The sequence below is a fragment of the Colias philodice genome, chromosome 28 (assembly GCF_061535455.1).
Source record: "Colias philodice isolate Cphi_HAF_F1 chromosome 28, ilColPhil1 Martin Lab GWU primary, whole genome shotgun sequence".
NCBI lineage: Eukaryota > Metazoa > Arthropoda > Insecta > Lepidoptera > Pieridae > Colias > Colias philodice.
In genome coordinates this window covers 253,894-275,781 of record NC_143113.1, presented here as the reverse complement: position 1 = coordinate 275,781, position 21,888 = coordinate 253,894, and the positions used below count along the sequence as shown (strand labels likewise).

General features: G+C 35.3%; 1 protein-coding gene across 7 annotated transcripts in view; it reads right to left on the bottom strand.

The window, feature by feature from the left end:
• rhea (Talin_middle and talin-RS domain-containing protein rhea) overlaps positions 1-21,888 on the bottom strand; it is a 110,179-nt gene that overhangs the window by 62,495 nt on the left and 25,796 nt on the right. For all 7 annotated transcript variants that reach the window (XM_089712421.1, XM_089712417.1, XM_089712418.1 and 4 more), the window contains exons 3-15: positions 21,326-21,409; positions 20,820-20,914; positions 20,361-20,515; positions 19,562-19,717; positions 19,048-19,151; positions 17,346-17,487; positions 15,167-15,358; positions 13,983-14,061; positions 12,066-12,234; positions 11,424-11,596; positions 10,827-10,988; positions 10,106-10,197; positions 8,963-9,051 (exon numbers count right to left, since the gene is read on the bottom strand). In XM_089712421.1, coding sequence (XP_089568547.1) covers positions 8,963-9,051; positions 10,106-10,197; positions 10,827-10,988; positions 11,424-11,596; positions 12,066-12,234; positions 13,983-14,061; positions 15,167-15,358; positions 17,346-17,487; positions 19,048-19,151; positions 19,562-19,717; positions 20,361-20,496 — 1,494 coding nt within the window. In that variant the 5' untranslated portion in view covers positions 20,497-20,515; positions 20,820-20,914; positions 21,326-21,409. The remainder of the gene's footprint in view (positions 1-8,962; positions 9,052-10,105; positions 10,198-10,826; positions 10,989-11,423; positions 11,597-12,065; positions 12,235-13,982; positions 14,062-15,166; positions 15,359-17,345; positions 17,488-19,047; positions 19,152-19,561; positions 19,718-20,360; positions 20,516-20,819; positions 20,915-21,325; positions 21,410-21,888) is intronic.

Genomic DNA, 21,888 nt, shown 5'->3' with positions numbered 1-21,888 from the left:
ATATCGCCTATACAGAAGATGATCTGTAATCAATTGTGAGGTTATAAGCAAACCCACTTTTATATTATTTTGTCGGACCACACCACCGAATTTGTAGATTGATCTTCTATGTTTACCTCTAAGTCATTAAGACTATGTCGAAATCTGTTTGCAATAAGACGGGCCTCTCGCTATTCGTCCGTTTAAAGAGACCAATAGTTTCAATTCTTAATCTTACATTAAACAAACTTATTAATCGTTCTTGTCTCAAATAATGGTAATATTCGCGTCCCTACTCTAGTCATTGCTTATGCTCATGTTCATCTTCGAGAGATCGAATAATATTATGGTGCACCCTATTATTTGTCAAACGGTCTTCATATTGAGTAAAAGTTTCAGAATTCTCGAGATAAAATATGACGATCGTGATCAGCTGTGAGACGTAATTCCCTCTCAGTGAGGGTTTCGGTCTCACGGGATAGTACAATATGCCATTTGCGATCAGCTGTGAGACGTTATATATACCCTCAGTGAAGGTTTCGGTCTCACAGGATAGTACATGCCGTTCGCGGTCAGCTGTGAGCCGCAATTCTCGTTGTGAAGCGGTTTCAGGTTCGGCATAACACATGTTGTTTTCGGTCAATAGTAAGCCTCTTATCTCTAACGATCCTTGAGAACTCTTATTTCTCATTTTCTTAACTTTGCTCGAATTTCGATATATAAAGATTTTTTAGGTGGCACTGATGCGGGTGAATAAAAATTAAAACGGACTAAGAGTGTTATAATCTCAATCATCATCATCAATACATATAATAAAATTGTGGAAAAGTGATGTCTGTACAATTAAAATATGTAGAAAAAAATTAGCAGGTGTTAATATTATCGAGAAATCGAGAGAAACCATTTTTTTCTCTTAAAAGCTCCCCCCCTCCCACTTCCCGAACTCCGATTGACCGTAATTTATTTTTCCTTACATTTTTATCATATCCTTTTCTAATGGGTTTCATCCTACTGCGATTTTTTTTTGTTTCAAAAATTATCTACCCTGGTGTATAGGTAAATTTTCCACATAAAATGTCCTTTAAATTATGTCGTATTATATTTTTAACCCCCGACGCAAAAAGACTGGTGTTATGTGTTTGACCGCTATGTATTTCTGTGTGTGTGTGTGTCTGTCTATGGCACCGTAGCTGGCTAACAGGTAAACCGAATTAGATGCGGTTTTTTTTGTTAGGCAGAATATTTTCCGACGCTGGTTCTTAGATAAAGTGTATCAAAATTGGTTCATCCACTTATTATACCTACATAGGGGTAAAAGTGGGAATGAAAAAAATGAAAGTTATAATTTATTTTTAAAGATCGTCGGGAAGTTTATGAAATTATTTATTCCTTTTTCTATACACTTTTCTTCGTCTAAACGGTTTAGTTACGTGCTCTCTCTCTCTTCAGCCTTTAGTTACGTGCGTGAGACAGGAAAGATCTAATTTGGATTTGTTTCTGGATTTGATAAAAACTGAGTATCGATTAAGCTGATCAGTGGCTACTGGCTACACCATAGATTATTAAAAACATCCGTTTAAGAAAGGAAGGAAATAGAATTTGCTCCTCTCCCCCCCCCTGGTTCCTAAAAAATAATATGACATAATTTAAAAGAAATTTTACGTAGAATTAGTTAGGCATTTCTTTTTTGATTTTCGATATTATATACTAATCATAATTTTTAATTACAATATGTAGTAACTATTTGGTATAGGTTAGGCATTTCATTTCTTGATTTTCTTTAATAATTTGGTACGTAAGTTTTTTAGCTCAGTTTAGTAAGAAATTTTAATAACAATTCTTTTAATTATTTATGGTAGTACAACAGTACAGTATGGTTGTACGTATTTACTCAATAATTGTATGTTAAGTAGTAATTCAGCATGGGCGTAGCCACGGTGGGGCTGGGTGGGGCGCTTACCCTGGCTTTGATCTGGTAGGTACTAATTGTGAAGGGGAGTGGGCGTGGGCGTGGGATTGGGACTGAACGTGGCATATGGCGTGGGAGTGCGAGTGGGCGCGGGAGTGGGAGCATGAAAATAAAAATGATTTTTTATTGTTGCCCCACCCTGAGCCCATGGTCATAGGTCCCATAGTCACTATTCCACGCGAACGAAGTCGCGGGGACAGCTAGTAGACAAATATAATCAGAAAGCTTTGAACTCCTAAGCTCAACCATAAAAGATAGACATTTATGATGTCGGGAGATATTTTTTATATAATATGGAGAACATTTCTTTCATACTTGATTTCTGTGTAGCTTTAACCATTAAGATACACGCATTAAGAACGCACACGCGACGAAAGCTTAAAAATGGAGTTGCTGCTCTGCTCACGAATATGAAAAATAATTGTACCAAGTTTCGTTTAAATCCGTCGAGTAGTTTTTGTTTCTATAACGGTTATACAGAAAGACAGACGGACAAACATTTTTGACGTCGATGTCGATCTCTAATCACCTCGTGATAGTTATTTAGGAAATATATTTCATGTGCAGAATTGACCTCTACAGATTTAATATAAGTAGGTATACATATATTTAGATTCCAATTTCCATGTAACGTTAAATTCGACTATATAATAACTAACAGACAACGCAGGTTACTCTCGTTTCCGTAAGTTGAGGCGGCTACATATTCGGTCCTAATAACATGACTTTTTGTGAACGAAACGACAGCGCGGTTTAATTCGATGGCAACACCATCAGAAAAAAGGAAATATTTTTAACTTTGAAAAAATATTATGATTTACACTATTAATACTATTTTAACATTAACACAAAATATAAGACTGTGAGTGTGTAAAAATAAATCCAGCTAGTTTCACATCACACTTATGTTTATACTTAGGTAAACGACATGAAAATATATTAATTACCAAGCAATAATCATACAGATAAATACTGAACAAAAGTATTAACAGTCAAAGTATATTTTTACTAACAACATGTAAATGATGAAGGAATAATAATTATCAACGAACTAACCTTTTTGTATTAGAGTCCCGCCTCGTGATCGAATTATTAAAACACGAAGATTTTTAAAAATGTAACCAATGAACACAATCAATATTAGATTAACTGTAATGGTGCCTAGTTTGACTTAAAATAATATACATCTACCCTCACTTTTAAAAATGTAGTATATTCACACGAATTATATAAGCGCACCTTATAGGGAAGGGAAGATTTATTATGGGTTAAAGAGTTAAATAAATAAATAACATAATTATATTTAAATTATTAATTTTTAACATTGTGTTCAGTAGTGTTAACATGTAAATTGATTTGATTTTTACGAAATCTCATAGATGGCGCTGAATCAAATTTGTCTTTATAGTACTAAGATTCATTAAACAGTTTCTCTGCCCAAATAACGTAAATGACGTAGTTTTTATAGTGTAAAGCTAGATAATAGCATGGATTACTCAAAAACAACATTTAAACATGAGTCTTTAGATTGTACGCTGTCGTAGTTCACGGAATACGTAAGAAAAGTAAAGGTTCACAGCTCCTCCCCCGGAGGTGATAGCATGATAATATGTTTAAAAAAACCTCACACGACCTGTTAGTAATATTCATGCAAAATTTGAAGTCAATCTATGCAGTACTTTTCGAGATTAGCTCGGACAAACATACAGACAAACAGACAAACAGACAAACAGACAAACAGACAAAAATTCTAAAAACTATATTTTTGGCTTCTATATCGATTATAGATCATGGATTATGTATTCTTTTAAAAAAATATTCAATGTACAGTTTTGACTTTCCTACGATTTTATTATATGTATAGATGACAACTGATTGTACTCGATTGCTTAAATACGCGGCAAACCAGCGTAGTAGATTTCCCTTAATTCCATTAAATGACAATTTTTGTAGTAAAAGTAAGTGATCTACTTTATCGAATGCCTTTTTAAAGTCCGTATATATCGTTTCTATTTGTTGTTTGTGATCCAGTGCATTGAACAAGTAATTGGAAAATACGAGAAGATTCGATACGGTTGACCTACCAGCGACAAATCCATGTTGTTGGTCTAAGATGAGGTGTTTTAAACTCGAATAGATGTGACGGTGTATTAAAGTTTCGAGTACTTTGGGAATGGCCGAAAGTATCGAAATGGGGCGGTAATTCTCTACGTCATTTCTCTCACCGGATTTAAAGATAGGTGTTATGTATGCTTGCTTCCATATATTTGGAAAGGAGCCAGAACTCAAGCATTTATTAAAGATAATCTCCAAAGGGGTACAGAGTGTTTTACTGGTTTGTTTGAGAAAAACTGGGCCTATTTTGTCCGGTCCTGGACCCTTGTTAGGATCGATGTTTTGCAAGACAGTGCGTATATCGGATTTGGTAAGACGAATGCAATTTATATTTATGTGCGTGTTATCATTATGATCGTCTGTGAGAATATTATCCACATTGTATGCCGCAGCAGATGTTGGCTCGAAAACTGACTGAAAATATTTTGAAAACATCTCAGCTATAACATTTGGATCGTCAGATTTAGAATTCGCGAACTTCATGACACGCGGGTACCCTGAATTAGAATTTTTTAGAGAAGACGTGTATTTCCAGAAGTACTTAATATTTTCTTTAAGAGACTTTTCAATATTAGCCGTGTAATTATTGTGACATGTAGTAAGAAGCTGTTTTACTCTAGTTCGTAACAAGGAAAACTCTTGATAATCTCTTAGAGAACCGTAAGTCTTCCATCGCGTCCAAAGTTTACGCTTACGCCTTAAGGCTTGAATTAAACATTTAGAAAACCAGACGGGGTATTTTGTGGACTTTACTTTAACCAAAGGAATGTGTGAGTTAATGATGTTATAAATATTAGCGTAGAAAATATCAATTGCTTTATCCGATGGAAGAGGTGTGAGTAAAGAGAGCCAGTCTATATTATTTATTTCATAGTTAATTTGGTCATAATTACCTTTGAAAAAGTTCCTTTTGGCTAAAGAATTCACAGGCATCACGTTAGAAGCAGATATCGAGCATACTATGTCTAAGGCCGGGTGATGAGGGACAACATTCAATAAGGGATCAGCAGAAGATTGAACACAATTGGGTATATTAGATAGTACTAAATCAAGCAGTTTCGCATTTTCATTATAAATACTATTTGTTTGCTTTAGGTTCATAAATGACATAGTACACATTAGAGATTTTGATGTTTCAGTGTGCACGGTGCCAAGAAAGGCGTCTGAGTTATCAAAAGACCATTTTATATATGGCAGGTTGAAATCGCCGATGATTAGAAAATTACTAAAACGTGAACTAGAATATACGTCACAAAGTCTTCGAAAATATGTATCATAAGAGATGTTACCTGAAGCTGGTGGAATATAACATGCGTTTAATAGGAGCCCCGAATTAGACGGAAAATGTAAAAATATTTCTTCAATTTCAGGTGTCTCGAGTTCAGAAGTTCTCACAGCCTTAAATTCTTTTTTGACAAATACTAACACTCCCCCTCCCCCTTTCTTACCTGAAATTGTGAGATTTCTATCGCGGCGAAAAATAACGTAACCATCTGTTAGAAGCTCCGCGTCTAAGATAGATGATGTCAACCAGGTTTCAACCAATATTATTAAATCATAGTTACTCGAAAGAATATTTAATTTTAGTTCAGTAAGTTTAGTTTTTATGCCTCCACAGTTCTGATAAAATATATTCAAAGTATTAGAATTCATTGTACATAGATATAGGATAGAAATAAAATATAATTATTCCTTTTAACAATATAACGACCGTAGAGTTAATAGTGTTCGTGTTCCTCTCCGCATCAAATACAAAATTAAAATAAGACATTGAATAGTTAATATAATTATTAAATAAGCAATAAACATGTTTAAACGATGACAATTTAGCATGCTTTATAAAAAAGTTTTTTATAATTAGTGTAAGGTTAACAGCAGCTAGTCATATGATTTTATTCAAATCATCAGTACATCGCACATGAATGACCTTGGAATCATCTGTTTTGCGCAACAAAATACAGCTATTTTTCACCCAAGTGTATTTATAATTTTTTTCTTTGGCTAGAATACGAGATTTACTAAAAAGAATTTTATTTTTAAGTGTAAGGTGTTCGTTTATAAAGAAGCGCGTATTTTTTGTTGCATCCGCGGCGTTTGTAGGCGCACCAAAAAGTTGAGCAGTGGTGAGGGAGCGCCGCGCGCGCGCGCCGGCGATCAGGTCGTCGCGTTGCCGGCGAGTTGTGAGTTGCAATATGATATTTTTTGGGCGGTCTGAGGGGATGCCTGGTGCAACACGGTGTACATTCCTGATATCGCTGTCTTTCAAATCGACGCCCACCAGTTTACAAATCTCCAAACTGAGATGTATTAAATTTTCCCCCTTGCGTTCGGGTATATTTTGTATTTCGACGTTGCAGCTTCGGGAAGCTTGTTCGAGATCTTCAAACTTAGAGCTTAGCGTTTGCAAGTCCGCGCGGAGTGCATTATTTTCTTGTAACAACGTATTGTCCGACACAGATTGTAAATGATTTCCGTAGCCCTTCTCTAATTGCGTTAACCGCTCCTCCCAACAGTTCATACGTTTCGCCAGGTTGTTAATATCGTTATCAAATTTTTTGGAGACTTCTATGATGGCAGAGTTTAAATCTTCGCGCCATTGCTGCCGCAGACTATCGAGTTTTGTGTCCATATAGCGAGTTAGCGCATCGGTGTCTACATTCAGTATCGAAGCTGGCGCCAAACTCGCTTTAGGGGAAGACGAAACTGGGGCGGCTGTATGCTTCTTAACTTTGCACGTAGGACACTTCCATTTCAATTTATTCATAGGTAAAATTTTTTTGAAGTCTGATTCGGTCATGTCCACGCAATAGAAATGCAAAACCAAATTACATGACGTACATTTTATGCCTTCCTTATCAGTAATAATCTTCGAGCATAATTTGCAGCAATCCATGTCCATTAAAAAGTTGACTAATATGAATAAAAACTTTGTAGTAATGCGCCAGCTGATTCCTTTGTTAGTTGATTATAGTTGGGTGCATAGAAAATTACAAAAGCGGGTAATATTATTATGATATTGTTCACGATGTGTCGCAGTGTAAAAGTGTCCGAGAAGAAGGTCGTAAGCGCCGTGCAATGAGCGTCGCTTACGCGTTTTAATAACACACTACGTAAACTTCACTGATTGTTGATAGTTTCGAAAGAAAAAATGTTTTTTTAATGTTTATAAAGACTTACGATGAATGTTTATACACTGAATTTATTCACTGATGTGCCAGTGACGAGTATACACAGTTTTGAGCACTTATATAGACTGTATACCACTCAAACTAATTTAATTGTTGGATACTAATTATTGCACTGCTACGTGAAGGCGAGTTCGATGATGTGTGTTAGGCCATAGGCTAGAGCAAAATCGTGCACAGTTCGTCCCGCGTGGTCAGTTGTACGCGACCCGAGCCATTCAACGTGGTGGGCATTGAAATCGCCTAAAACCACAAGCTCTGCAGAAGGGAACTGTACAAGCAAAGTGTCGATCATCTCTTGGATGTGCTCAAATAAACGGTCGGTACCAGTATTCCCGCTGTGGGATCTGTACAGGCAAGCATAGACGCGAGGGTGGTCGCCGCAGTCAATATGCAGCCAGATAATGGACAGATCCTCACCTTCAAGGGTGCCAAGACGTCGACAACAGATATCCTCCCTAACGTATGCGCATACCCCGGCACGCGGTGCAAAAGTATGCTCCAGCTTAAAACCAGGGTATGTGAGATAAGATACGTCGGCCGGAGTTGATATCTGAGTCTCAGTCAGGAAGAGCAAGGCCGGCTTAGCCGTCTCAAGATGGTAGTGGACGGCGTTTAAATTAGTGTGCAGCCCCCGGATGTTACAAAAGTCCACCGTGAGAGTGGAGGGGGGTGATTTTCTTCGCTTGCTCTGCGAACCCCTTGGCACATGACCGAGCGGAATTATGCCCGCCCCAGAATACGACGGGCTGCCGCAGCCCGGCGGCATTTCATTATTATCAAAATTTAAAGTCGCAATCAGACACAGAGATTGTTATAGCAATTACAAACACATAGTCATAATATGACTATGTGTTTGTAATTCAGTTTTTGACATATTATGTCGAAAACTGAGTGTTTTCAATGAAACAACACAATAATTATTAAATAATAACATCAGGTACCTACACAGACGACATCGAACGCTGTTGATTCCATGTTAGTGTGCGTGAAGAGAATACATACAGATTAGTTACACACATACACATTAGTTACACACATACACATTTAGTTAGTCGTTTAGTAATGGTTAGTAGTGGTTAGCTTACGTATGGCAAGACAATAATGATATGTTATTTAATTCAATGTTAGTTACGTGTAAATCTAAGATAAAACACTCGATTTATTGAACGGGTTTACGTATAAAAAATAGTGAGTTGTGAAATTAAGTTTTTACACACATAGAGCTTATTACATGATATTACTAGTTAGATTAATTAAATAAGTATGCAAAAAATTATAAAGCGATGGCAACATAAAAGCGTAAATCTAAAGCTAATTGTATGATACAAAATACGGAGGTGAAAATAAATTCATTTATATTATATTTAAAGTTTAAACCATGAAATTTCATTTCTGTACAAACAAAACTGTAGTTTATCCCCCCCCCCCCTCTCCTCTTGGATTTATCTCCTTATTTTCCATTTATTTCAACCTCCACCCACACCTACCCATGCACAAATAAACGGACAAACAAAAAATAACGTGTGTACCGAGCACACGTATCAAAAGTGAAACTTCTTTCGCAAAATTCAATCACCAAAATCGCATTACTCCAAATTACGGTATTGCCACGACGCGACTTTGAAATTTTACTCTCAACGCGTCCAAAGAAGTTTCACTTCAACATGCAAACAGACAAACAAACAAAAAAAAAAACAACTCGAATACTAACAGCGGGCGGCGTGTGGCCGGTGATCACTTGGCCAGAGACGGTCGTCTGCTGCGCGCCCGTCATGTGCCCGACCGCGAACGATTTTGCACCTACGCGGTATGGCAATAGGGTCACTTTTTGATTGACAATATTTATAAGTATTTACTATACGATTTGGCTCTTATGCCGTACGTAATAAAGTCATTGATTGCTTGGCAATATTTATAGGTGTAAAGTACACGACATGGCTCGTATGTGATATGCACTAGAGTCACTTATTGCTTGGCAATAGGTATTCTCTATACGTATATTGCCATATAACGCGATCTAACTATCTCTGTGAAAATATGACATAGAAAATACAAATTACAAACATTATATACTTTGCATCAATTAAAATATAAATTTAATTAATCAAAAACTGATATTATAAATTATTTTGAATTTAAAATTGACATCACGTCACAATATGTCGTTGAATCGGTCCTATTCTACGTTGAATCGTATTATATAATAATGTGTCCTCAAATTTTAGGGCTTTTTTCATTGCGGAGTTCGTAATGAAAAAAACCCTAAAATTTTACTTAAAAAATATCAAAGCTGAACAAAATATCTGATATATAAATTTTGTACATAACGGTTCATAGTTACTATTTCTCAAAGAGATCAAAACAATAAGTCAATCTAATTGTATATTGTGCTTCATTTACAGTGTTCATAGATAGATCAGCAGAATTTATAGAAAAAAGAAAAAAAATAGCTTATTGCAAGCTTATATAAAACAAATATGTACTTATAGTTTTACAATTTTATACAACGTGTAACAGAAACACATCAAATTTATCATACTTATACTTATTGTATTAAAAAAAAGTTTTCTAAAGACGACTTTCTATACATCACTATTCACTTATCACTCTTACATAATATATTTACCCTGAATTTTTTTAAATCAACAAAGTAATTGCTAAAGAATTGCGTTTCCATTACACGCTAAAGCCGTACACATATTGTACCACTTCCTACCATAACCTACCATCCGTCACACACATTCTACCACATCTTACAAACCTTCACACACTTTCTACCATTTACTGCCATTTCTAATCCTACCCACACTTTCTACCATTATCCATACTAAATCTACCATTTTCTACCACATACCTTCAGCCCCCGGTCGGAGCACAGCCGGCTTTGCGACGGATTCGGTGTTCACTTTGCCCGATTTGAACGTGTCGTGTTGTATTATGTTTGCTCTGGAAATAAATATATATTTTTTTAGTAAAGTAATGGCGTATTTGCGAAAATTTCTAGTATTTTGTTGTATGTATGTTGTGTTATAAATACGTTTGCGTCTGTATATTATATTGTACGTATTTAATTACGGCCTTACTAATAAAAAGTTAAACAATGGATAAATTTCTACCATTTTCTACCTTGTCTACCTTGTCCTGCTCTTGCTCACATGAAACGTCAATCGTAAAAACAAGACAGGTTATTGCAATAACTAATCCATTGCAATGCGAATGGGTAACATTTTATTAGTAAGACCGTGTGCGTGCATGAATTTTGTATTCGTGTGTTTATGAATGCATTGCGTATGTACATGCGTGCATGTCACATTTGTTGAAGTGAAAACTTCTTTAGCGGCGTTGGGTATAAAATCTTAAACTCGCGTCAGGACACGTGACCTGATCGAAAAAGCGTAAGACGGATACCATTCCAAAATATCAAACATGCTGAACGTTAATAATCAAGTTTTCACTTCTGCCGGCACTCCCCCAGTGCAACCCGTCTTTTTTTTCTTCGTGTATATTTATTGCGCCTGTTTGTCTCTGCATGTATTTGTGTCACTGTATCCGTCTGTTTGTCCGTCTATACTCACTTGGAGGGCGACACCGAGTCCTCCAATAGCGCAGATCCCTCATTCCCATCCCTCCCGAGGTGATCAGCAGCTCTGCGCCTGCGCACTATTATGTCTATATATCCGGCTATCACTTGTAATATCTGTTCCGCTTCCGTTGTTTGCACCGAGTAGTATTGATCACTGTAGAGAAAATAATATTTTTTATTATTGAATACATATTAATGAAAATGTTTTACAACGCAGCGAAACGGAAAGTTAGTAGTGCATATGGAACAAGGAAATATTTATTTTTTATGATGCGAAAATTTTTACTCAATATTGTAACCAACTTCTTGGCTTTCAAAGATAATACTGAAGCACGAATTTAACATCAAAAGTAGATTGTATTTGTTCGCGTGTCTTTGTTGTTGCAAAAATGTTAACCTTTATGATGTGATAGATATTACATGATTAATAAAAGAGTAACTACAGAGTTTCTTGCCAGTTCTTTGTAGAAACTACTTTCCGAACGAGTGGTAAATGTAAAAAACTGTTATGACGATTCAAAAGTGTTTCTAAAAGAAGTCTTATTAATTAATAAAACGAAATCAATTCTTTTTTTCGCAAATAACATACCTATAATCCCCAAAATCCAATGTAAACGTGTTAGGACTAGCGCACCATCTCCGCACGGTGGTGAGCGGCCATGTTTGTAATGTTTCTTTGGTGCGTTCGTCCAGACGCAATACCGAGTCTTTGGTGACTCCCAGTAGGCGTGGTACTAACTTGTTCTTGCCTTTCATCTTTTCCTATAAAATAAGAAATTAATGGTTACAATATGGTGCAGGTACACACAATATTAGAAAGAGAACAAGACACTACACACATACATGTGTAGAATTTGTATAGAAAAGGGAAGCAACATAATTATTTATTTTATTTAACAATTTTATGTACCACGAAAATATTAAGAAAAATTACAGATATTCAAAACAATAGGAAAATATAGATTGAGAAAGGTAATTTTACCGAATAATTAATACAAAAAGTACAAATAATAAAAAGTATTATGTAACACAAACGGATGCACATAATTGCGTAAACAATTATAATAGTAAAAAAAATAGAAAAGACCGTTTAACATCATATAAAGCGATCCGGCTCGAAGGACCAATGTGAGTAACAATGTTACTTTAAAATTCAAATGAAACGAATCCGTTAGCGCAAAACAAAAGAAAATATTATTTTCAGTAGCAATAAATAATACATTTTACATACCTTGACCAAAAAGAAAGCCACACCGTACGTCGGCAAGTCCCTAGCGCTCTTAGTATAGAGCACTTTAGCGTCCAATTCAGACAGACCCGTGTGTTTGCGGTGCTCTTTGAACACTTTCTTCTCTACGCCTTTCACTTTCACGTAGGACGCCGGGAGGAATTCTTTTAGGCTGTTGGAACGGTTAAATATAAATACATATTATAATACAGGGTGTAATCGTTAAGTGTGCACAGGCGATTTTTCCGTAAGTATTACAGATAACAAAAAACTTTAAACTGATATCGAAAGTTCTTAACCTAATGAGAAAAATGGCGGTAATAAATTTTTTAAAATAAATCGAGAAATATCAAAAAAATTATCTTTAAACCCTCCCATACATGAAGTATGAAATATGAAAGATTTTAGCTTTCTTTTTCTTTTTTTGGTTTTCTGCTTTAATTACTTCGCAAATTTGAAGTGACATTTTACACGTTTTTCCGGACATTTTCACGCATGCGGAAAATGCTTGGAAAATTCCCGAAAAAACCGTGGAAAATGCCTGGAAAATATCCGGAAAATTCGTGAAAATGTCCGGAAAATGCCTGGAAAATATCCGGAAAATGCGTGAAAATATCCGGAAAATTCCCGGAAAATGCGTGAAAATGTCCGGAAAATTCCCGGAAAATGCCTGGGAAATATCCGGAAAATGCGTGAAAATTTCCGGAAAATTCCTGGAAAATGCGTGAAAATGTCCGGAAAATTCCCGGAAAATGCCTGGGAAATTCCCGGAAAATGCGTGGAAAATTCCGGAAAAACCGTGGAAAATATCCGGAAAATTCGTGAAAATGTCCGGAAAATTCCCGGAAAATGCCTGGAAAATATCCGGAAAATGCGTGAAAATGTCCGGAAAATTCCCGGAAAATGCGTGAAAATGTCCGGAAAATTCCCGGAAAATGCGTGAAAATGTCCGGAAAATTCCCGGAAAATGCCTGGGAAATTCCCGGAAAATGCGTGGAAAATTCCGGAAAAACCGTGGAAAATATCCGGAAAATTCGTGAAAATGTCCGGAAAATTCCCGGAAAATGCCTGGAAAATATCCGGAAAATGCGTGAAAATGTCCGGAAAATTCCCGGAAAATGCGTGAAAATGTCCGGAAAATGCCTGGGAAATATCCGGAAAATGCGTGAAAATGTCCGGAAAATTCCCGGAAAATGCCTGGGAAATTCCCGGAAAATGCCTGGGAAATGTCTGGAAAATATCCGGAAAATGCGTGGAAATTTCCGGAAAATGCGTGAAAATGTCCGGAAAAAGCGTGGAAAATGCCACTTCAAATTTGCGAAGTAATTAAAGCAGAAAACCAAAAAAGAAAAAGAAAGCTAAAATCTTTCATATTAAATGTATATGGGATATTCATATTTCATACTTAATGTATGGTGGGTTTAAAGATAATTTTTTTGATATTTCTCGATTTATTTTTAAAAATTTATAACGGCCATTTTACTCATTAGGTTAAGTACTTTCGATATCAATTTAAAGTTTTTTGTTATCTGTAATACTTACGATAAATCGCCTGTGCACACTTAACGATTACACCCTGTATATGTTTTTATTTCTGTATCAGTTTGGTTAAAAAATTGTTTAAAATATTCAGATTTTACAATTGTGAAACATTGTCATGTCTCTGAGCAATATGGTCAGTTCTCAAAAGAAATATTAGAGTATTTGCTCGTAAAAGAATGCTGTAGTTCAGAAAAAAAACGGCATAATAAACTATGACAAGTTACAGTACGATTTTTCGGCGATTTTATGTAATTTTAACTGTATTCAAATCTATACTGATTCGCGATATAATATATAATTTATATCAATATTAAGTCAAAAATACTAAAGCAATATAATTATAAATATTACTAGTAATAAATATTACTAAATACTCACTCCAAGAAACCAGGCGTGTGTTTATCTTCTCTATGATCTCCGAATTGTATTTGACATTGGATGCCAGCAAATTCACACGCTGTAAATAAAGAAAGGTATTGTATGATTATTCTGCTAAATACATAAATAAATCATTTAATTTCACGAAGTAATTTTACAAATTAAAGTGACCCCAGACTCCTGATATAGTAAAAACTGTTTTTTCAAGAGCCTGTTTTTTCCATTTACAATTACACGGACACGAAGATATCAGTGACATTTTAAATAAAATCAAAATCAATTAAATTTTCATACAATTAAAACTGTAAATCTAAACGTGTTTTTGTATAATGACACCATCTATTTTTTATCTGAGACTTAAAGGACAATGAACACAAAATAAAAGGCCCGTTTTGACAGTTCATGCTAAAGTTTTCTATTTTTTAACTATCGAAACGTTCTTTGCTTTGTCTCTGTACTATTTATCTACTCATGTAGCTGAATTAAGGTTTGTTAATGTACTATTTACCCATGTGTTTACATGAAACTATGTCTCTCTAAACGTCTCTTGTGGTTGTATAAAGCTTTGTCATTGTATTATCTACTCATGTAGCTGTATGTCGCTATGTCTCTGTACCCTACACATTTGGTTGTATGAAGATTTCTTGTGTACTATTTATCTACTCATGTTGTTGTATCAATATTTGTCTCTATAAATTACTCATGTGGTTGTATGAAGCTATGTCTGTACTATTTATCTACTCATGTGGTCATACATGACCACAAAACTTGATATATTGTCTCTGTACTATCGATCTACTCATGTGTACTCATGTAATATTTATGTATATTGTTGTATGAAAATCTCGACTCTTTACTATTTATCTACTCATGTGTTTGTATGACGGTTTTTCTCCTTACTGTCTCATGTACTATCGATCTACTCATGTGTACTCATGTAATATTTATGTATATTGTTGTATGAAAATCTCGACTCTTTACTATTTATCTACTCATGTGTTTGTATGACGGCTTTTCTCAGTACTATCTCATGTGCTACAACATGTACTATCGATCTACTCATGTGTACTATCTACTTTATGTGTTTGTATGACGGTTTTTCTCTGTACTATCTCATGTACTATATACTCATGTGTACTATGCATATTACATGGTACATGAGGGGTCATGTACTACAAACTGACCCTTGTCCTGTGTGACGGGGTGCGTGCCGTCCAGTATCGCGTCTCTCGCCTGCACGTACAGCAGGTTCAGCTGCACCGGGTCCCGAGAGTCCACGTTGCGGTCCGAGAAGAACAGTTTGCGACGCAGTAAAAGTGTTTCCGTGACGTCTATGCCCTGTTCGCGCAGCGTTTTCGATGGTTCCACCCAGTTTACTGTAAAAAAATATAAAGTTCAAAAAAAAAAGCTAAAAAACGCGCTTAAACTCATGAAATTGTACTGTCACCGATCCTTGTTAAGTGTACAAAGTTTGAATTGATTAAAGTGGGTCAAAATCAAGTCAAAATTAATAAAGCGCTTCTCTCTGTCCGCGAACGAACACATGAGCTACGTTCGATAGAAGCGTGGGCAGAAAAAAATCATTTTTTGTCAATTTTCAAATAGCATTTTTATTTTTTGATGTGAAACTTCCTTAACACTACAGCGCACGCGCCCTTTTTTTTTACATGATTGCTCGCGTGCTCTACCATAGTAGAAAACTGTATTTGAAATATTAAAAAAATGGGTGGTCCTAAAATGATAATACTCAGTAATATTAAACTTTTAATTACTGTTACAAATAATTATAAAAAAAAATAAAATTTTAATAGCATAAAATTAAAATTAGGATCAAATTATAAGATCAAGAAAATAATCAGCATTTTTGGCAAGTTTGAGATCAGCTCAAAAAAAAACAACTTCTAATAAGCGATTACCCACTTATTGGCCATCATCCTGACATTCAATACAGACCACAACTTGGTGATCAGGACAAATCCATCTGGTACATCGCTTACACCATTTTTCCGAGCTCGGAAGCACAGGCAAAATTTCCCATTTTTTGAGGATCATGACGTATTGGTACCTCATCGCCGTGACCCAAAAGCTATTTACTTTTATTTTTTAATTGGCGGGGAAGGTTTTCGACTGTCACTCTTCTTGCCATGAGGGGTTTCACCAGCTCGTACGAAAGATCGTAAAGAAAATTACGTCTCACAATTCTTTCTTGGCCTTTGTTTAGTTGGTGGATTATCAAGGCATTTATGAATCGAATGTTTTGAGATCTTGCCCGGGTTGCTGAAGGACATGTTTTACTCCAGCGTGTTCCATTTCGAGATACATAAATGTCATCACGTGTATTGTTTTGGACAAGTTCAGAAAGAGGCGTGTCATCTTCAGATGATGATGCATGATTTTCACTTACAGCTTCCTGCATCTGATTCCTATCTTACTTCCATTTGTTGTACATATACTTCCCCATCGTCCGAGTCACTTTGGATCACTTCCTCGTCCTCTAATTCTTCGTTCAGCCATCACGCGCGCCTCCAATACGGGGTCCATTTTTTCGCTAAAGCAAAGAAATATTAATTATTAAATACATCATTATACACGAAATAGTAATGTAACTGTACATAGTTAAATTTTAAAATTTAAATCATTCAATGTCCATTGATAATAATATAAAAAACCCAAAAAATAAAGTTTTACTTACCTTCAGTTTTATTACGCCAATACTCGCATGTACTACTATAGTAGAAGCCGAACTTTGACACGTCATAACAGGAACATGCGCTTACGTTGCAAATATGCACCATACTAATCCGTTTGGCAATTTTGTCGACTTAGCTTATCTGGGAGCTGGGGGGGTTAGGTGTATGAATGAATGGCGATAAAATAAGTAAGTGCGTTCTACTATAGTAGAACGCGCGTGCACTGTAGTGTTAAGTGCGTTGAGAGTAAAATTTCATGGCAATACCATCACGTCATAGAGTAAGGCGACGATTTTGGTATCTTTGAATCAAGCCAAAGAAGTTTCACTTCTGACACATGTGCTCGGAACACACGCTATAGCAAGACAAACGAGCAGACGGATTGCCTGGTTATAAACAAATTGCGTCGCCCATAGACGACCAAAAAAAGTTTGAGTGTTTTAACATTTATATTGTAAACATAATCTGCAAAAAATGTGAAAAAATACTTACTTTTGGAACGAAGTTTCTACAGACGTAAAAAATTACGACGAAAAGTAGTAACGACACTTTTTTTGCTATAGATGTAAGCTGTACGGCGTGCGCGTATTTATCTGTCTGTCTGTCTCTCTCATAGAAAGCAAGCCAGTTATTTTAGTAACTTCGTTCTATCCGGGTGTCCCTTGCCACATACCTTCATCATCAGTCCTCAGTTTCTTCCTCAGCTGGTCCATTTTAGCATCCCTCTCTTTTTCATGGTGTCGTCTGCGCAATGTTAATGTACCGTAGTTAGGCTTTTCACACGGATCCGCCTCTTCTTTTTGTTCCTCGCGTACCTGTGAATGAATGAATGAATAATATGAATGAATAAATGAATAAGGTAATGTATGGGATAGAATTGATTGATTATTATAACATATATTGTAAAGTATGTGGGATTTATATCCCACATACAATATTTATATATTTTCTTATGAAAATTATAACTGTATATTTATACATATTTCATAGAAGAACTTAAAAACTACGAATCCAACTACTATAAATACAAATTCCTATGAAAATCATATTTTGTAGACAGAATTTATTCTTATTGTACATTTATTTGATTAATAACATAAACTCTAATGTCAAAGTTTGGTAATTTCATATTTCACGTATGAAAAACTAAATTAATAGCGCAACCATTATATCACAGTATCCCCTTACACCCATGACTATTCCAAACAATTTAACCCAACTAAGGGCTAATTTTTCAATCCTTGGTAAAAACTTATTCATCGAATAACGTATTAAACTACCATTTCAAAAATATATATTCTAATTGTCCGTATTTGACAGTTTACAGGTGACATTTTAAAATGTTCGTGTAATACTTTATTGGATGAATAAGTTTTAACCAGGGATTGAAAAATCATAATATAAGAGCCCACGACGGCCAGACTTTCCTTTCTTTCGGAAAGTTGAAAGTTTCTCTGTATATATCTCCGATACAGATAAGAACGACTAGCGATTATCAAGTCTGGGTTGTGGTTACTTTGGCAGGAAACAGGTAGTAAGGGTGTATAAAATTGTACCTCACTTTCATTATAGTTTAAAAGCTAAATTTTATATATGTTACTTGGGTACCTATAAAAAGATATTACCTTAAGAGCCAGACAGTTTTCATGGTTCTTACATCTAGCCAGACACATTTAAAAAATAACTAACATATCATCAAATTCACATAACTACCTAAAAGCGTAACAAATATGAAATAACCCACTAAAAACATTAGTTAACTATAATTATTAAAAAATAAAAGTATAATATATAAGTAATTAAGTTATTACTTATCTTTTACTTAGACTTATGTTGATGGAATTTCACGTATCCCGATGACTTTTTTATTGTGTCATCGGGATACGTGAAATTCCATCAACATAAGCCCCCGTTAAAGATAAGTAATAACTTTATTACTTATATATTATACTTTTATTTTTTTAATAATTATAGTTAACTAATGTTTTAGTGGGTTATTTCATATTTGTTACGCTTTTAGGTAGTTATGTGAATTTGATGATATGTTAGTTATTTTTTAAATGTGTCTGGCAAGATGTAAGAACTATGAAAACTGTCCGGCTCCTTAGGTACCATCTTTTTATAGGTCCCCAAGTAACATATATAAAATTTAGCTTTTAAACTATAATGAAAGTTAGGTACTATTTTATACACCTTTACTACCTGTTTCCTGCCAAAGTAACCACAACCCAAACTTGATAGTCGCTGGTCGTTCTTATCTGTATAGGAGACATATACAGAGATACTTTCAACTTTCCGAAAGAAAGGAAAGTCTGGCCGTCGTGGGCTCTTGATCTATCAGCCCTTAAATAAACAGAAATAAATATAAAACTCACCAATCCATATTCATCATAGTTGGTGATACCAATCTTTGTGCAAATCACCACCATGAGGTTAGCTACCACTTGACTGTCATCCACTAGCAGTGTCTTCACCGTTCCTAAACAAACATAAAAAAATTATTAATAACAAAACATGCTATAATGTGGAGTGTATGTTATATTTTAAACACATTTATAAAGATAAAAATAATAATATTATGTTGCAGTGAAAATAATACCTCTTGATTTTTTTTTAACAAGATATAATGTGCTTTAATATAAATAAAATAAGACTTAGGGCCAATTTTTCAATGCTTGGATAAAACTTATCCGTCGAATAAAGTATTATACGATAATATTAAAATGTCACGTAAACTGTCAAATATGGACAATTAGAATACGTTTTTAAAATGGTAGTTTTATACATTATTCGATGAATAAGTTTTAATCAAGGATTAAAAAATTAGCCCTAAATACAACAAAATTAAAGATCAAACATAATTGCATATAACATACAAAATCCACTAACCATCCAACATCCGAACCCTCAAGTTCCTGGTCTTCTTATTGTACTCAAGCAGATCCCCGTTCCTAAGCATATAGTAGTCGAGGCTTCTAGAGGCTTCCAGCCAGATGCCTTTCTTGTTGTCCTCCTCGGAGGCGAGGAAGAGGCCATACTCTTTTGCTGTAGGGAAATGGACAATTGCTATCAAAACTTGGGCAAGGGAAATCTTAATATATATAAATCTCGTGTCACAATGTTTGTCCTCAATGGACTCCTAAACCACTTAACCGATTATAATAAAATTCGCACACCATGTGCAGTTCGATCCAAGTATGTGTCATTTGGTTTGTCCGCGATAAACTCCAAAACTACTGAACCGATTTTAAATTTGATTTGCAACCTGTGTTCAGTTTGAACTAACTTGAACCTATCCTAGGTTACATTACAGTTTAAGGTCGCCAAAATTATTTGATTGCAAATTATTATTTGACAGTCACAATTATATGTTCCAAGCAATCTATACTAATATTATAAAGCTGAAGAGTTTGTTTGTTTGAACGCGCTAATCTCAGGAAATACTGGTCCGATTTGAAAAATTCTTTCGGTGTTAGAAAGCCGATTTATGGAGGAAGGCTATAGCCATATAGGCTATATATATCATCACGCTAAGACCAACAGGAGCGGAACCACGCGGGTGAAACCGCGAAGCGCTAGTTCTTACATGACGACCTCTGCTGACTAGATAGATTATTCAATAGATGGTCGAACCTAAGGGTTCCATTTTTTCTTTTTGTGATTTGGACACCTAATAAGTGAAACATACCATCGCTAGTGTTCGCCTCCAGGATCTTCTCGCGTATGATGCGACACGCGTCGTACACGGTACTCGTCGGGTCGAACTGTATCGTCTTCACCACCTTGCCGCCCTCTATCGAGATCTTGAGCGATAGGGATGACATTTTGGTTAGTGATCTGGGCCTGGAACAAGGAATAAATAATATTTTTAACACGCCTTATCAAGTAAATAGTTTAAAGTAAGTAAGAAACACGCTTTATTGGAACGAAGTTCCTTATCGTTTCCGTTTAAAAAATGCTTTCTGAACGCCTGATGAAAAAAAACATTATTTTGACGATTCAAACACCTAAAAAAAGTCCATGTAAAACGTGCAATTTATCAGCTAGTGTGAAATGTATATTTATTTGTTAATAATAGACGGGCTCTATCCTTGGTTATGTCACTATACTCCTGCAAAACTGCTGTATCATTTCCGATGCAACTCACCTGTGTATAGTAGCTGTGCGAGCTGGCTGCAGCCGGGGACTGTCCCCGCTGGGACCGCTGAACGAGTGGTGTCTTTGGCGATGGTTATTTGCGTTCTGAAATATACCCACATTGTAAATAACTGTGTTCCCTAGTGGGATATAGGGCAGATATCTATAGTACATAACTGATAGATTTTCTTTTAACGAAAACGTAGATGAACAGCCATGTGTTAAAGATTAGACATTTTTTAAAGTACCAGAAATCGCACGCACGCCTGCAGCATAGAAATTTGAACTATGTTTTGGCTTTATACTGAACTCATATTCTTATCTTTTTATATTTATATTATGTTTGAGATATTTTTAAAGAATATAAAAAAAATCGATTACGACACGGGATTCGAGCCCGCGTCTTTGCGCTTGGCGAATACCGTTACGTGATCGAATTATTTCTATTCTTTAAAAATTTCTCATTTATAAAGCATTTGAATGCTATAAAACTTAATATCATTTTTATATACATACAGTGTCAATCAGCCGACTCCGCTCGTCCGGCGGCGGGTGGAGTCACGCGGGCGTGTGCGTTTGCGGTGCGGGCTCGTTTGCCACCTGCAAATTAATAATGCTATTATTAATTAAAATTATAAAAATATCAAAATATAATAAAAATATGTTAATAAATCGTGAATTGCAATCGATATGTTTAAAATACGCAATTGGTCAATTGGTTTTTAAAAATAATAATGTGAAGAAATTTTTTCATAACCTGCGGAAACTGCTCAACCGATTTGGCTGAAATTTCTTATACCCAATGCTATTAGACTAACGTTTTATGACTAGATATATCTTTCTACAATTATACCTAACGAAAAAGTATTTTAAATAAATAGATAAAGTTATTTTCTACAGCATTTTAATAATTCATAAACTTTCTTATAAAACACTTGTAACATGACACATATCACAAATAGATCAAAAATAATAATTAGAACATGTAACCTATATAAACTCTACATTGAGTTTGAGTTCGCACTCATCTGTCAGTTGTCACACACAAAGCAAGCCGCGTAAACATCCCGGACGCGGAA